Source organism: Oncorhynchus masou, unplaced genomic scaffold (genome assembly GCF_036934945.1).
Source record: "Oncorhynchus masou masou isolate Uvic2021 unplaced genomic scaffold, UVic_Omas_1.1 unplaced_scaffold_1111, whole genome shotgun sequence".
Classification (NCBI taxonomy): Eukaryota; Metazoa; Chordata; class Actinopteri; order Salmoniformes; family Salmonidae; genus Oncorhynchus; species Oncorhynchus masou.
Genome location: NW_027000836.1, coordinates 129,796 through 146,817, shown reverse-complemented (window position 1 = coordinate 146,817; position 17,022 = coordinate 129,796). Strand labels below are relative to the sequence as shown.

General features: G+C 47.3%; 1 protein-coding gene across 1 annotated transcript; it reads left to right on the top strand.

Annotated features, from left to right (window-relative positions):
• The first annotated feature begins 810 nt into the window (after nucleotides 1-810).
• LOC135529173 (albumin 1) lies at nucleotides 811-14,061 on the top strand. Its single transcript, XM_064958036.1, has 14 exons — nucleotides 811-1,021; nucleotides 2,280-2,412; nucleotides 3,136-3,258; nucleotides 3,414-3,502; nucleotides 4,615-4,747; nucleotides 4,931-5,028; nucleotides 5,138-5,267; nucleotides 6,836-7,056; nucleotides 7,320-7,452; nucleotides 9,220-9,323; nucleotides 9,788-9,929; nucleotides 12,539-12,762; nucleotides 12,988-13,120; nucleotides 13,525-14,061. Exons 1-14 carry the CDS (start codon nucleotides 903-905, stop codon nucleotides 13,567-13,569), a joined length of 1,827 nt encoding a protein of 608 aa, XP_064814108.1. The 5' UTR covers nucleotides 811-902; the 3' UTR covers nucleotides 13,570-14,061.
• The last annotated feature ends 2,961 nt before the right edge of the window (nucleotides 14,062-17,022 follow it).

The following is a 17,022-nucleotide window of genomic DNA, read 5'->3' as shown; positions in this document are numbered from 1 at the left end:
GAGACAGATTATCTGGTTAGATGTTGGGCTACCATGGGGGCAGTTTGGAGACAGATTACCTGGTTAGATGGTGCAGATTACCATGGGGACAGTTTTGAGACAGATTATGTGGTTAGATGGTGCAGGTTACCATGGGGACAGTTTGGAGACATATTACCTGGTTAGATGGTGCAGGTTACCATGGGGACAGTTCGGAGACAGATTACCTGGTCAGATGGTGCAGGTTACAATGGGGACAGTTTGGAGACATAGTATCTTGTTAGATGGTGCAGGTTACCATGGGGACAGTTTGGAGACATATTATCTGGTTAGATGGTGCAGGTTACCATGGGGACAGTTTGGAGACATATTATCTGGTTAGATGGTGCAGGTTACCATGGGGACAGTTTGGAGACATATTATCTGGTTAGATGGTGCAGGTTACCATGGGGACAGTTTGGAGACAGATTACCTGGTCAGATGGTGGGTTATCATGGGGACAGTTTGGAGGCACAACGGGCAGTGGACTTTGTCTTTCAGACCTTTATTTACTGACAGATCACTGTGTGCAAAGACCAGTTGTGAAACACAGTCCCAGTTCCAAATGAAAGAGAGGCAGAGAGAGAGAGGTAGAGAGAGAGAGGTAGAGAGAGAGAGAGAGAGAGAGAGAGAGAGTGGAGAGAGAGAGGTGGAGAGAGAGAGAGGTGGAGAGAAAGAGAGAGAGAGAGAGAGAGGTGGAGAGAGAGAGAGAGAGAGAGAGAGGTGGAGAGAGAGAGAGAGGTCAGCTAATGATTGACAGATTCCACAATAGTATAAAGGAGCCCTGCATTTCTCCATTCCTCGGCTCAATCGCTAGATCCCGTCCTCCATCCATCCCTCCTTCTCTCCATCCATCCCTCCGTCCGTGCGCCTGTCCTTTCATCATGCAGTGGTTGTCTGTCTGCAGCCTGTTGGTGCTGCTGAGTGTGTCAGCCCAGTCTCAGGCTCAGAACCAGATCTGTACCATCTTCACGGAGGCCAAGGAAGATGGATTCAAATCTTTGTGAGTAGTGCAGCCTCATGTTGCAGTAGTAGATGTCTCATGTTGCAGTAGTAGATATGCCTCATGTTGCAGTAGTAGATGTCTCATGTTGCAGTAGTAGATATGCCTCATGTTGCAGTAGTAGATGTCTCATGTTGCAGTAGTAGATATGCCTCATGTTGCAGTAGTAGATGTCTCATGTTGCAGTAGTAGATATGCCTCATGTTGCAGTAGTAGATGTCTCATGTTGCAGTAGTGGATATGCCTCATATTGCAGTAGTAGATGTCTCATGTTGCAGTAGTAGATATGCCTCATGTTGCAGTAGTAGATGTCTCATGTTGCAGTAGTAGATATGCCTCATATTGCAGTGGTAGATGTCTCATGTTGCAGTAGTAGATATGCCTCATGTTGCAGTAGTAGATGTCTCATGTTGCAGTAGTAGATATGCCTCATGTTGCAGTAGTAGATATGTCTCATATTGCAGTAGTAGATATGCCTCATATTGCAGTAGTAGATATGCCTCATGTTGCAGTAGTAGATATGCCTCATGTTGCAGTAGTAGATATGTCTCATATTGCAGTAGTAGATATGCCTCATATTGCAGTAGTAGATATGCCTCATGTTGCAGTAGTAGATATGTCTCATATTGCAGTTGTAGATGTCTCATGTTGCAGTAGTAGATATGCCTCATATTGCAGTAGTAGATATGTCTCATATTGCAGTAGTAGATGTCTCATGTTGCAGTAGTAGATATGCCTCATATTGCAGTAGTAGATATGTCTCATATTGCATTAGTAGACATGTCTCATATTGCAGTAGTAGATATGTCTCATATTGCATTAGTAGACATGTCTCATATTGCAGTAGTAGATATGCCTCATATTGCAGTAGTAGATATGCCTCATATTGCAGTAGTAGCTCCTGAGAGAGGACCGTCTTATGAAGAGCTCTTTGCTTTTTTTGCTGATTAAAACCTTAGCTGTAAGTAGCAGTAGAAGTATTGTTGTCCAGGACGGTAGGGAGAACAAGTATAACAAAACATTTCTTTATTTAACTAGGCAAGTCAGTTAAGAACAAATTCTTATTTACAATGACAGAAAGGTGGGTTAACTGCCTTGTTCAGGGGCAGAACGAAAGATTTGTCAGCTCGGGGATTCGATCCAGCAACCTTTCGGTTACTGGCCCAACACTCTAACCACAAATAACAATGAGTTCAGTCAGTAAACTGCACTGTGTGTTCATGTTTTGGCTTAATGCATCATCTGACTGTGCGTGCAGGATCCTTGTAGGGCTGGCTCAGAATCTTCCGGATAGTACGTTGGGTGACTTGGTGCCTCTCATCGCGGAGGCCTTAGCCATGGGCGTCAAATGCTGCTCAGACACTCCTCCAGAGGACTGCGACAGAGATGTGGTGAGAGACACCTATCATTTCATCATCCGTATCACACCTCATCATCCGTATCACACCTCATCATCCGTATCACACCTCATCATCCTAATCACATCTCATCATCCTTATCACACCTCATCATCCGTATCACACCTCATCATCCTTATCACACCTCATCATCCTTATCACACCTCGTCATCCTTATCACACCACGTCATCCTTATCACACCACATCATCCTTATCACACCACGTCATCCTTATCACACCTCATCATCCTTATCACACCCCATCATCCTTATCACATCTCATCCTTATCACACCTCATCATCCTTATCACACCTCATCCTTATCACACCTCATCATCCTTATCACACCTCATCATCCTTATCACACCTCATCCTTATCACACCTCATCCTTATCACACCTCATCATCCTTATCACACCTCATCATCCTTATCACACCACATCAACCTTATCACACAACTTTACATTTAAGATTTGGCCAGCCTGGCCAGGTGTAGGTAGGGGCCAGAGGTATGGGTAGGTATGGAATTGGGCATTAGTGACTAATGTTTCCTGTCTGTTTCAGTTGAAACTGTTCTGATATAATAGCACTCTCTGCTGGCTAAACGGTGTACTCCTATTTGTGTGTGTGTGTGTGTGTGTGTGTGTGTGTGTGTGTGTGTGTGTGTGTGTGTGTGTGTGTGTGTGTGTGTGTGTGTGTGTGTGTGTGTGCGCGCAGGCGGACCTGTTCCAGAGCGCGGTGTGTTCCTCTGAGACACTGGTGGAGAAGAACCATCTGAAGATGTGCTGTGAGAAGACTGCTGCTGAGAGGACACACTGCTTCCTGGACCACAAGGCCAAGGTAGAATGGACCACCCCTCCCTCTGAGCCAGGTTTCCTATCTAGGTTTCTTCCTTCTGCTTACTCTTTGGGGTGTAGACCGGGTTACTGGAAGTCAAAAAGGCTTTTATGGATACATTTGACTGATTGATTGAGTGGTTGATTGATTGATTGTAGATTCCTCGGGACCTGTCCCTAAAAGCTGAGCTGCCCGCTGCAGACCAGTGTGAAGACTTCAAGAAGGACCACAAGGCTTTTGTTGGGAGGTAAGTGTCCACACTCGACTAGAGACCACACTCGACTAGAGACCACACCATCGACTTAGAGACCCCAACTTCGACTAGAGACCACACCATCGACTAGAGACCACACCATCAACTAGAGACTAAACCATCAACCTGAGTCCACACCATCAACTAGAGACTACACCATCGACCAGAGACCATCGACTAGAGACCACACCATCGACTAGAGACCCCACCATCGACTAGAGACCCCACCATCGACTAGAGACCCCACCATCGACTAGAGACCCTACCATCGACTAGAGACCACAATATCGACTAGAGACCACAATATCGACTAGAGACCACACCATTGACTAGAGACCACACCATCGACTAGAGACCACACCATCGACTAGAGACCACCACACCATCGACTAGAGATCATCGACTAGAGACCACACCATCGACTAGAGACCACACCATCGACTAGAGACCACACTATCGACTAGAGACCACACCATTGACTAGAGACCACACCATAGATTAGAGACCACACCATCGCCTAGAGACCACACTATCGACTAGAGACCACACTATCGACTAGAGACCACACCATCGACTAGAGACCACAATATCGACTAGAGACTACACCATCGACTAGAGACCATCGACTAGAGACCACACCATTGACTCGAGACCATCGACTAGAGACCACACCATCGACTAGAGACCACACCATCAACTAGAGACCATCGACTAGAGACCACACCATCGACTAGAGACCACACCATCGACTAGAGACCACACCATCAACTAGAGACCATCGACTTGAGACCATCGACTAGAGACCACACCATCGACTAGAGACCACACCATCGACTAGAGACCATCGACTTGAGACCACACCATCGACTAGAGACCACACCATCGACTAGAGACCATCGACTTGAGACCACACCAGCTAAAATACTGTGTTAGGCCGCTGAGCAGTATGGAGTGTTTTTCTGGAATTTACTGTGTGTGTGTGTGTGTGTGTGTGTGTGTGTGTGTGTGTGTGTGTGTGTGTGTGTGTGTGTGTGTGTGTGTGTGTGTGTGTGTGTGTGTGTGTGTGTGTGTGTGTGTGTGTGCGTGTGTGTGTGTGTGTGTTTCAGGTTCATCTTCAAGTTCTCCAAGAGTAACACAATGCTACAACCACATGTGATCCTGGCTATCGCCAAAGGTTATGGAGAGGTTCTGACTAGCTGTTGTGGAGAGGCCGAGGCCCAGACCTGCTTCGACACCAAGGTCAGGAGGCGTCAGATCGCACCCTATTTTCTATACAGTACTCTACTGTTGACTAGAACCCTATGAGAGAATAGGGTGCCATTTTGTATGCAGTCTCTCAATTCATTTCAATAATATTTATTGGCATGGACAGATAAAGGACATATATAGCCAATGTAAACATTCTCTCGCTCTCTTTTCCAGAAAGCTACTTTCCAACGCGCCGTCGCGAAACGCGTGACTGAACTCAGGGCCCTGTGCATCGTCCACAAGAAATATGGAGACCGCGTTGTCAAGGCCAAGTAGGACACGTCAATCTAAAATTCTATGGTTCTAATTGGCTGAGAGCCAGCTGAGCCCGCCCTTGGGCCAGTCCCATTGGTTGACGCGTGTGTCTGTCTGTTCTAACAGGAAGCTGATCCAGTACAGCCAGAAGATGCCTCAGGCCTCTTTCCAGGAGATGGGAGGCATGGTAGACAAGATCGTAGCGACTGTTGCCCCCTGCTGCAGCGGAGACATGGTCACATGCATGAAGGAGAGGGTAAACTATGTCTTAGAGATTCCTCTCTTTTTATTGGTGGATTTCTCTTTTAGTTCCTCCTCTCTTTCAAAACTCTTTCATTTCCTCTCTGTTTACCTTTTAACCTTTCACTCTGTCTCTAAACTCTCAACCTCTCACCTCTCAGCCTCTTAGCCTCTCACCTCTTAGCCTCTCACCTCTCAGCCTCTCACCTCTCACCTCTCAGCCTCTCACCTCTTAGCCTCTCACCTCTTAGCCTCTCACCTCTTAGCCTCTCACCTCTCAGCCTCTCATCTCTTAGCCTCTCATCTCTTAGCCTCTCATCTCTCATCCTCTCATCTCTTAGCCACTCATCTCTTAGCCTCTCATCCTCTCAGCCTCTCACCTCTCAGCCTCTCATCTCTTAGCCTCTCAGCCTCTCACCTCTCAGCCTCTCCCACCTCTCAGCCTCTCATCTCTTAGCCTCTCAGCCTCTCACCTCTTAGCCTCTCATCCTCTCTCTTAGCCTCTCACTTCTTAGCCACTCAGCTCTCACTTCTTAGCCTCTCAGCTCTCACTCTTTCAGCCTCTTACTCTCAGTCTCTCACTCAGCCTCTCACCTCTCACTCTCAGCCTCTCACCTCTCACTCTCAGCCTCTCACTTCTTAGCCTCTCAGCTCTCACTCTTTCAGCCTGTTACTCTCAGCCTCTCACTCTCAGCCTCTCACCTCTCAGTCTCTTAGCCTCTCACCTCTCAGCCTCTCACTCTCAGCCTCTCACCTCTCAGTCTCTCACCTCTTAGCCTCTCAGCCTCTCAGCCTCTCACCTCTCAGCCTCTCACTCTCAGCCTCTCACCTCTCAGTCTCTCAGCCTCTCACCTCTTAGCCTCTCACCTCTTAGCCTCTCAGCCTCTCACCTCTTAGCCTCTCACCTCTCAGCCTCTCACCTCTCAGTCTCTCAGCCTCTCACCTCTTAGCCTCTCACCTCTTAGCCTCTCACCTCTCAGCCTCTCACCTCTCAGCCTCTCACCTCTCAGCCTCTCACCTCTTAGCCTATCACCTCTCAGCCTCTCACCTCTCAGCCTCTCACGTCTCACTCTCAGCCTCTCACCTCTCAGCCTCTCACTCACTCTCAGCTCTCAGCCTCTCACCTCTCACCTCTCAGCCTCTCACCTCTCACTCTCAGCCTCTCAGCCTCTCACCTCTCAGCCTCTCACCTCACTCTCAGCCTCTCTCTCACTCTCACCTCTCAGCCTCTCACGTCTCACTCTCAGCCTCTCACCTCTCACCTCTCAGCCTCTCACCTCTCACTCTCAGCCTCTCACCTCTCAGCCTCTCACGTCTCACTCTCAGCATCTCACCTCTCTGCCTCTCAGCCTCTCACCTCTCAGCCTCTCACGTCTCACTCTCAGCATCTCACCTCTCTGCCTCTCAGCCTCTCACCTCTCACCTCTCAGCCTCTCAGCCTCTCAGCCTCTCACCTCTCAGCCTCTCACCTCTCAGCCTCTCACCTCTCACTCACTTTCTATTGGATGTGTTTGTGTGTGTCTGCATATACATGTATTTGTGTCCTTGACTGTTCCTGTCTGTGTGTGTATCCCCCCCAAACAGAAGACCCTGGTGGATGAGGTGTGTGCTGATAAGAGTGTGTTGTCTCGCGCGGTGGGTCTGTCTGCATGCTGTAAGGAGGATGCGGTACACAGAGGGTCCTGTGTTGAGGCCATGAAGCCAGACTCTAAGCCAGACGGTCTGTCTGAGCACTACGACGTTCACGCTGACATAGCAGCAGTCTGCCAGACCTTTACCAAGACCCCGGATGCAGCCATGGGGAAGTATGTATTCACGCACACACACACACACACACACACACACACACACACACACACACACACACACACACACACACACACACACACACACACACACACACACACACACACACACACACACACACACACACATCTGGAAAAGCTGCCTATACACACAATTCTGACTTTGCATGGGGTATTGCTATTGGCTAAACGACTGTGAACGGTCTGTCCTGATTGGCTGTCTGACTACTGACTCTCTGTATATGGTCTGTCCTGATCGGCAGGTTGGTGTATGAGATCTCAGTGCGTCACCCTGAGTCGTCTCAGCAGGTGATTCTGAGGTTCGCCAAGGAGGCTGAGCAGGCCTTGCTCCAGTGCTGTGACAAGGAGGACCATGCAGAGTGTGTCAAAACCGCTGTATGTATTAATCATGTGTGGTTTCCATACTAACCCCAACCCAAGACCAATTCCCTCTGGGGACAACAAAGATGTCCATACTAACCCCAACCCAAGACCAATTCCCTCTGGGGACAACAAAGATTTCCATACTAACCCCAACCCAAGACCAATTCCCTCTGGGGACAACAAAGATGTCCATACTAACCCCAACCCAAGACCAATTCCCTCTGGGGACAACAAAGATGTCCATACTAACCCCAACCCAAGACCAATTCCCTCTGGGGACAACAAAGATGTCCATACTAACCCCAACCCAAGACCAGTTCCCTCTGGGGACAACAAAGATGTCCATACTAACCCCAACCCAAGGGGACAACAAAGATGTCCATACTAACCCCAACCCAAGACCAATTCCCTCTGGGGACAACAAAGATGTCCATACTAACCCCAACCCAAGACCAGTTCCCTCTGGGGACAACAAAGATGTCCATACTAACCCCAACCCAAGACCAGTTCCCTCTGGGGACAACAAAGATGTCCATACTAACCCCATCCCAAGACCAATTCCCTTTGGGGACAACAAAGATGTCCATACTAACCCCAACCCAGGACCAGTTCCCTCTGGGGACAACAAAGATGTCCATACTAACCCCAACCCAAGACCAGTTCCCTCTGGGGACAACAAAGATGTCCATACTAACCCCAACCCAAGACCAGTTCCCTCTGGGGACAACAAAGATGTCCATACTAACCCCAACCCAAGACCAATTCCCTCTGGGGACAACAAAGATGTCCATACTAACCCCAACCCAAGACCAATTCCCTCTGGGGACAACAAAGATGTCCATACTAACCCCAACCCAAGACCAATTCCCTCTGGGGACAACAAAGATGTCCATACTAACCCCAACCCAAGACCAATTCCCTCTGGGGACAACAAAGATGTCCATACTAACCCCAACCCAAGACCAATTCCCTCTGGGGACAACAAAGATGTCCATACTAACCCCAACCCAAGACCAATTCCCTCTGGGGACAACAAAGATGTCCATACTAACCCCAACCCAAGACCAATTCCCTTTGGGGACAACAAAGATGTCCATACTAACCCCAACCCAAGACAAATTCCCTCTGGGGACAACAAAGATGTCCATACTAACCCCAACCCAAGACCAATTCCCTCTGGGGACAACAAAGATGTCCATACTAACCCCAACCCAAGACCAATTCCCTCTGGGGACAACAAAGATGTCCATACTAACCCCAACCCAAGACCAATTCCCTTTGGGGACAACAAAGATGTCCATACTAACCCCAACCCAAGACCAATTCCCTTTGGGGACAACAAAGTTGACCATGTCTTGTCTTCTCTTATCAGAAGACCTGGCTAGTTATACTATATATCAGTCTCTGATGTGTAACCTGGCTAGTTATACTATATATCAGCCTGTGATGTGTAACCTAGCTAGTTATACTATATATCAGTCTCTGATGTGTAACCTAGCTAGTTATACTATATATCAGTCTCTGATGTGTAACCTAGCTAGTTATACTATATATCAGTCTCTGATGTGTAACCTAGCTAGTTATACTATATATCAGTCTCTGATGTGTAACCTAGCCTTGACCTGAATACTTGCATTAGCTCCCCTGAGCTAATAGCTGATGGTTGTTGGCTTTACCTCAGCAGGCTAGCACCGAATTCCTAGTATTTTTAGACCATAATAATGGCCTCTGCCCTGTTATGTGGCATCATGCCAACTGTATGAATTGTTCTGTCCCCAGCTGGCAGGAAGTGATATTGATAAGAAGATCACTGATGAGACTGACTACTACAAGAAGATGTGTGCTGTTGAGACTGGCATGAACAATAACGCCTTTGAGAAGAGGTGAGGGGTCACGCTTTAACACAGAGATATTAACGGTCAGAGTAGATGATATTCATGTGGTATGAGATCTTAAACATCACATTTAGGCCTAACTTATGGGTGAATTGATCGTTACTTTATGGCTTACTAATCATTTATGAATGGTTTATTTTTAATACATTACTACTTAATGACTGATTAACAATCAACTCATGCTCCTCTTCCTCCTCCTCCTCTTTCCCCTCCTCCTCCTCTACCACCTCCTCCCACTCCACCTCCTCCTCTACCACCTCCTCCCACTCCTCCTCCTCCTCCACATGCTACTCCTCCTCTATCACCACCTCCTCCTCCTCTGCCACCTCCTACACCACCTCCTCCACCTCCTCCTCCACCTCCTACTCTACCACCTCCTCCACCTCCTTTACCACCTCCTCCACCTACTCCATCTCCTCCTCCTCTACCACCTCCTCCACCTCCTCCTCTAGTATGATGGTGCACTACACCAGGATAATGCCCCAGGCCTCCTTCGACCAGCTCCACTTGGTGTCAGAGAGGGTGCATGATGTCCTCCATGACTGCTGCAAGGACGAGCCAGGCCACTTCATCCTGCCTTGTGCAGAGGAGAAGGTCTGACACACACACACACACATCCTCCCTACCTTTCCCTCCACTACCCCCTCCCTCCACTATCCCCTCCCTCCACTACATCCTCCCTACCTTTCCCTCCACTACCCCCTCCCTCCACTACCCCCTCCCTCCACTACATCCTCCCTCCACTACATCCTCCCTCCACTACATACTCCCTACCTTTCCCTCCACTACCCCCTCCCTCCACTACATCCTCCCTCCACTACATCCTCCCTCCACTACATCCTCCCTACCTTTCCCTCCACTACCCCCTCCCTCCACTACATCCTCCCTCCACTACATCCTCCCTCCACTACATCCTCCCTACCTTTCCCTCCACTACCCCCTCCCTCCACTACATCCTCCCTACTTTCCCCTCCACTACCCCCTCCCTCCACTACATCCTCCCTACCTTTCCCTCCACTACCCCCTCCCTCCACTACATCCTCCCTACCTTCCCCTCCACTACCCCCTCCCTCCACTACATCCTCCCTACCTTTCCCTCCACTACCCCCTCCCTCCACTACATCCTCCCTACCTTCCCCTCCACTACCCCCTCCCTCCACTACATCCTCCCTACCTTTCCCTCCACTACCCCCTCCCTCCACTACATCCTCCCTACCTTCCCCTCCACTACCCCCTCCCTCCACTACATCCTCCCTACCTTTCCCTCCACTACCCCCTCCCTCCACTACATCCTCCCTACCTTTCCCTCCACTACATCCTCCCTCCACTACATCCTCCCTACCTTTCCCTCCACGTCTCTCTAGATATGTCACATCCTCTCATATTAAATCACTCTGCTCTTCCCAGTGTTGACCCCTCCCCTTTCTGTTTCTGTCACCACAGCTGACCAACACCATGTACTCTACTGTACTCTACTCTCCTGTACTCTGCTGTACTCTACTCTACTGTAATCTACTGTACTGTAATCTACTGTACTGTAATCTACTGTACTGTACTCTACTGCACTGTACTGCACTCTACTGCGCTCGACTGCGGTCTACTGCGCTCAACTGCGCTCTACTGTACTGTACTGTGCTCTACTGTACTGTACTGTGCTCTACTGTACTGTACTGTGCTCTACTGTACTGTGCTCTTCTCTACTCTACTGTACTGTACTGTGCTCTTCTCTACTCTACTGTACTGTCCTCTTCTCTACTCTACTGTACTGTCCTCTACTCTGCATTACCCATGTGTCCTCTACTCTACTCTGCATTACCCATGTGTCCTCTACTCTACTCTGCATTCGCCATGTGTCCTCTACTCTACTCTGCATTACCCATGTGTCCTGTCCTGTCCTCTACTGTACTGTGCTCTTCTCTACTCTACTGTACTGTGCTCTTCTCTACTCTACTGTACTGTGCTCTACTGTACTGTGCTCTTCTCTACTCTACTGTACTGTGCTCTTCTCTACTCTACTGTACTGTGCTCTACTGTACTGTGCTCTTCTCTACTTTACTGTACTGTGCTCTTCTCTACTCTACTGTACTGTGCTCTACTGTACTGTGCTCTTCTCTACTATACTGTACTGTGCTCTTCTCTACTCTACTGTACTGTGCTCTGCTCTACTCTACTGTAGTGTCCTCTACTCTGCATTACCCATGTGTCCTCTGCTCTACGCTGCATTACCCATGTGTCCTCTACTGTACTGTGCTCTACTGTACTGTGCTCTGCTCTACTCTGCATTGCCCATGTGTCCTCTACTGTACTGTACTCTACTGTACTGTACTCTACTGTACTGTGCTCTACTGTACTGTGCTCTACTGTACTGTACTGTGCTCTACTGTACTGTGCTCTTCTCTACTCTACTGTACTGTACTGTGCTCTTCTCTACTGTGCTCTTCTCTACTCTACTGTACTGTGCTCTTCTCTACTCTGCATTACCCATGTGTCCTCTACTGTACTGTGCTCTACTGTCCTCTACTGTACTGTGCTCTTCTCTACTCTACTGTACTGTCCTCTTCTCTGCATTACCCATGTGTCCTCTACTCTACTCTGCATTACCCATGTGTCCTCTACTCTACTCTGCATTCGCCATGTGTCCTCTACTCTACATTACCCATGTGTCCTCTACTCTACTCTGCATTACCCATGTGTCCTCTACTCTACTCTGCATTACCCATGTGTCCTCTGCATTACCCATGTGTACTCTACTCTACTCTGCATTACCCATGTGTCCTCTACTCTACTCTGCATTACCCGTGTCCTCTGATCTACTCTGCATTACCCATGTGTCCTCTGCTCTACTCTGCATTACCCATGTGTCCTCTGCTCTACTCTGCATTACCCATGTGTCCTCTGCTCTACTCTGCATTACACATGTGTCCTCTGCTCTACTCTGCATTACCCATGTGTCCTCTATTCTACTCTGCATTACCCATGTGTCCTCTACTCTATTCTGCATTACCCATGTGTCCTCTGCTCTACTCTGCATTACCCGTGTGTCCTCTGCTCTACTCTGCATTACCCACGTGTCCTCTATTCTACTCTGCATTACCCATGTGTCCTCTACTCTATTCTGCATTACCCATGTGTCCTCTGCTCTACTCTGCATTACCCATGTGTCCTCTGCTCTACTCTGCATTACCCATGTGTCCTCTCCACAGCTGACCGACGCCATCGACGCCACATGTGAGGACTACGACCCCTCCAGCATTAACCCCCACATCGCCCACTGCTGCAACCAGTCCTACTCCATGAGGAGACCCTGTATCCTGGCCATCCAGCCTGACACAGAGTTCACGCCCCCTGAGCTGGATGCCAGCAACTTCCACATGGGCCCCGAGCTCTGCACCAAGGACAGCAAGGAGCTGCTGCTCTCTGGGAAGAAGTGAGATATATTACCAACGCTCTGTGTATAAACACGTGGGCACAAATTAAACACACGTAGGCATGAAACTAACACACATGAGCTCACACATACACACACTCCAACAACAACAAAAATGAATGTGTGTGTGTGTGCGTGCGTGTGTGTGTGTGTGCGTGCGTGTGCGTGTGCGCGTGCGTGCGTGCGTGCGTGCGTGCGTGTGTGTGCGTGTGTGTGTGTCCTCAGACTACTGTATGGTGTGGTCAGACATAAGACCACCATCACTGAGGAGCAGCTGAAGTCCATCTCTACTAAATATCACAGTATGAAGGAGAAGTGCTGTGCTGCTGAGGACCAAGCAGCATGCTTCACTGAGGAGGTAAACACTCACCGCTCCACACTGGTCAAACCCTTTCATCCTTATTGAGGAAAAGATCACTCAAAACACCATATTACCTTAAGACTGTTTGTGTGACTGTTTCTGTTCGAGAGGTGATACAGAACAGTAGAGAGAACATCATGTTTCATTAAGAGAGGTGATACAGAACAGCAGAGAGAACATCATGTTTCATTAAGAGAGGTGATACAGAACAGTAGAGAGAACATCATGTTTCATTAAGAGAGGTGATACAGAACAGTAGAGAGAACATCATGTTTCATTAAGAGAGGTGATACAGAACAGTAAAGAGAGAACATCATGTTTCATTAAGAGAGGTGATACAGAACAGTAAAGAGAGAACATTAATTGATTTTAACAACTGATCACCTTGTTTTCTCCTACAGGCACCCAAGCTGATTTCTGAGAGTGCAGAGCTGGTCAAGGTTTAAGATAGAATTGTGATGATTTTAATTTCAAAAGATGAACTGATGATTTAAAAAAATAAAAAAATAAAAGGTTCTGTCTGCATCGATCCATCTACCTCCCCAGCCTACATTTACACCATGGTGACCTCATCCTCCTATCCGCAACGTAAAGTCATCCACTCATAAGTCTGTCTATCAGTGATCTGTGATTGACTCATAAGTCTGCCTATCAGTGATCTGTGATTGACTCATAAGTCTGTCTATCAGTGATCTGTGATTGACTCATACGTCTGTCTATCAGTGATCTGTGATTGACTCATAAGTCTGTCTATCAGTGATCTGTGATTGACTCATAAGTCTGTCTATCAGTGATCGACTCATAAGCCTTACAGCCAATCCTCATCAAACATCTATCTGGGATGAATCACGCCGCTGGTTAATTTCTGATAGACATGAATGACTCCTGTCAATCAAATACACATGAATAACTGAATAAAGTCATGTTTATCAACTGTATTACTGCCGTGGATATTTATTAATTATGTGATCGGAGGATTCTCAAGACTTTAATACTTGTCCATGCGTTAGTTTCATTATGACGCTATCACAATTTTAACCCATGAGTTTTCTTAGAACTGTTTATGAATTATTTGTCTTCACATTGTGTTTTATTAACAGTTGATGAACTAAGTATAAATCCTTCATAAACCCTTCATGAAGGCAACGTTAATGTAAAGAGTTGCACATTTTTCTTGTTCAGAAATTCTTAGCTTTCTCTCTCTCTCTCTCCATGGCTCCCTCCTCACTAAAAGAGAAACATATTGACACATTTCATCTGAATAATTCACAATGCAATAAATAAAAGTAGTGATGAAGTCAATCTCTCCTCCACTTACAGCCAGGAGAGATTGACATGCATATTATTAATATTAGCTCTCTGTGTACATCCAAGGGCCAGCCGTGCTGCCCTGTTCTGAGCCAATTGCAATTTTCCTAAGTCCTTTTTTGTGGCAAACGACTGAACAGTAGTCCAGGTGCAACAAACCTAGAGCCTGTAGGACCTGCCTTGTTGATAGTGTTGTTAAGAAGGTAGAGCGGCACTTTATTATAGACAGACTTCTCCCCATCTTAGCTACTACTGCATGAATATGTTTTGACCATGACAGTTTACAATCTAGCATTTCAACTTGCTCAATTTCCAAATTTTAGTTGAGGTTCAGGGTTTAGTGAATGTTTTGTTCCAAATACAGATGCTTTCCGTTTTAGAAATATTTAGGGCCAACTTATTCCTTTGCCACCCACTCTGAAACTAACTGCAGCTCTTTGTTGAGTGTTGCAGTCATTTCAGTCACTGTAGTAACTGACGTGTATAGTGTTGAGTCATCCGCATACATAGAAACTCTGGCTTTACTCAAAGTCAGTTGCATGTCGTTAGTAAAAATAGAAAAAAGAAAAGGGCCTAAACAGCTACCCTGGGGAACTCCTGATTCTAACTGGATGATATTCGAGAGACTTCCATTAAAGAACACCCTCTGTGTTCTGTTAGACAAGTAACTCTTTATTCACATTATAGCAAGGGATGTAAAGCCATAACACATATGTTTGTCCAGCAGCAGACTATGATCAATAATGTGAAAAAGCTGCACTGAAGTCTAACAAGACAGCCCCCACAATAATTTTATCATCAATATCTCTCAGCCAATCATCCGTCATGTCCATTAACAGTGACTGGGGTCAGGAACCCAGGGCCGGCCCACTCATTAGACAGGATTACACAGCTGCCTCTGCCAACCCTGTCCATTAACAGTACCCTCGTAAAACTGACTATTCTACCAATCCTCGACTTCGGCGACGTCATTTACAAAATAGCCTCCAACACTCTACTCAGCAAACTGGATGCAGTCTATCACAGTGCCATCCGTTTTGTCACCAAAGCACCATTTAACACCCACCACTGCGACCTGTATGCTCTCGTTGGCCCTCGCTACATATTTGTCGCCAAACCCACTGGCTCCAGGTCATCTATAAGTCTTTGCTAGGTAAAGCTCCACCTTATCTCAGCTCACTGGTCACCATAACAACACCCACCCGTAGCATGCGCTCCAGCAGGTATATCTCACTGGTCATCCCCAAAGCCAACACCCACTTTGGCCACCTTTCCTTCCAGTTCTCTGCTGCCAATGACTGGAATGAATTGCAAAAATCGCTGAAGTTGGAGACTTATATCTCCCTCACTAACTTTAAGCATCAGCTATCTGAGCAGCTTACCGATCGCTGCAGCTGTACATAGCCCCTTTGTATATAGCCCACCCAACTACCTACCTCATCCCCATATTGTTTTTATTTACATTTTTGCACACCAGTATTTCAACTTGCACATCATCATATGCACATCCATCACTTCAGTGTAAATTGCTAAATTGTAATTACTTCGCTACTATTGGCCTATTTATTGCCTTACCACCTTACTCCATTTGCACACACTGTATATAGATTTTCTATTGTGTTATCGACTGTACGTTTGTTTATCCCACGTGTAACTCTGTGTTGTTTTTTGTCACACTGCTATGCTTTATCTTGGCCAGGTCGCAGTTGTAAGTGAGAACTTGTTCTCAACTGGCCTCCCTGGTTAAATGAAGGTTAAATCAAATAAAAACCAGTGACTGGAGTCAGGAACCCAGGGCCGGCCCGCTCATTAGACAGGATTACACAGCCGTCTATGGCGGCATGTTGACGAGGGCGGCACATTTCATGCACCGCTGTAGGCCAGGGACGGGCAACTCCTATCCCCTGGGGTCTGATTGGTGTCACAATAACACATCTGACTCCAATAATCAACTAATCATGATCTTCAGTTTAGAATGGAATTAGTTTCATCAGTTGTGTTGATTGGGGATGGGGGGGGTGACATCACTCTGGCCCCTGAGGACTGGAATTGCCCCTCTCTGCTGTGGGCTATACCTCAGGCATTTTTTTGGGCCCAGACTGGACTTGTTTTTTTGGTGCAGTCCGGACTGGCCTTGATTTCCACGCCCACGGACGTTGTTTTTAAGTCGAGTCTGGACCAAATCTGAACCAATTATAGACGTCTATGTTTGGTTCAGATTTGGTCAGGTCTGGACCAGCATTGATTTGGCCCAAACCAGGGATGTCACTAGACATTCAGAACATCCGGGGCTCAACCCTAAAGACCTGGGGCCAACTCCGGGTGGGGGGGGGGGTTGATCTCTGCGCGACCGAAATGAAGCACCCCACACTCTTGGCCTGGCACCCTAGCAGTGAACATTTAGTAGAAACATAACGTGATGTGTCCTATCTCACTGCTTTCTTCCATGCACTGTGTTCTCCTGAAGTCAAATAATCAACACTTATTCATATTAATTCAATAGATCGTGGTCAGTAAACCCATGGAATATGGTGTTAATAAAATGTATAAAAATCTATTAGCAAGTACAAATTACAAGTGCATAACTATAT

What these genes read in the sequence shown, in the direction of transcription:
- LOC135529173 (XM_064958036.1), top strand. Translation starts at nt 903, where the DNA reads ATGCAGTGGTTGTCTGTCTGCAGCCTGTTGGTGCTGCTGAGTGTGTCA. An exon ending in CCGGATGCAGCCATGGGGAA is followed by an intron (nt 7,057 to 7,319) that starts GTATGTATTCAC and finishes CCTGATCGGCAG; the next exon opens with GTTGGTGTATGAGATCTCAG. An exon ending in AATAACGCCTTTGAGAAGAG is followed by an intron (nt 9,324 to 9,787) that starts GTGAGGGGTCAC and finishes CTCCTCCTCTAG; the next exon opens with TATGATGGTGCACTACACCA.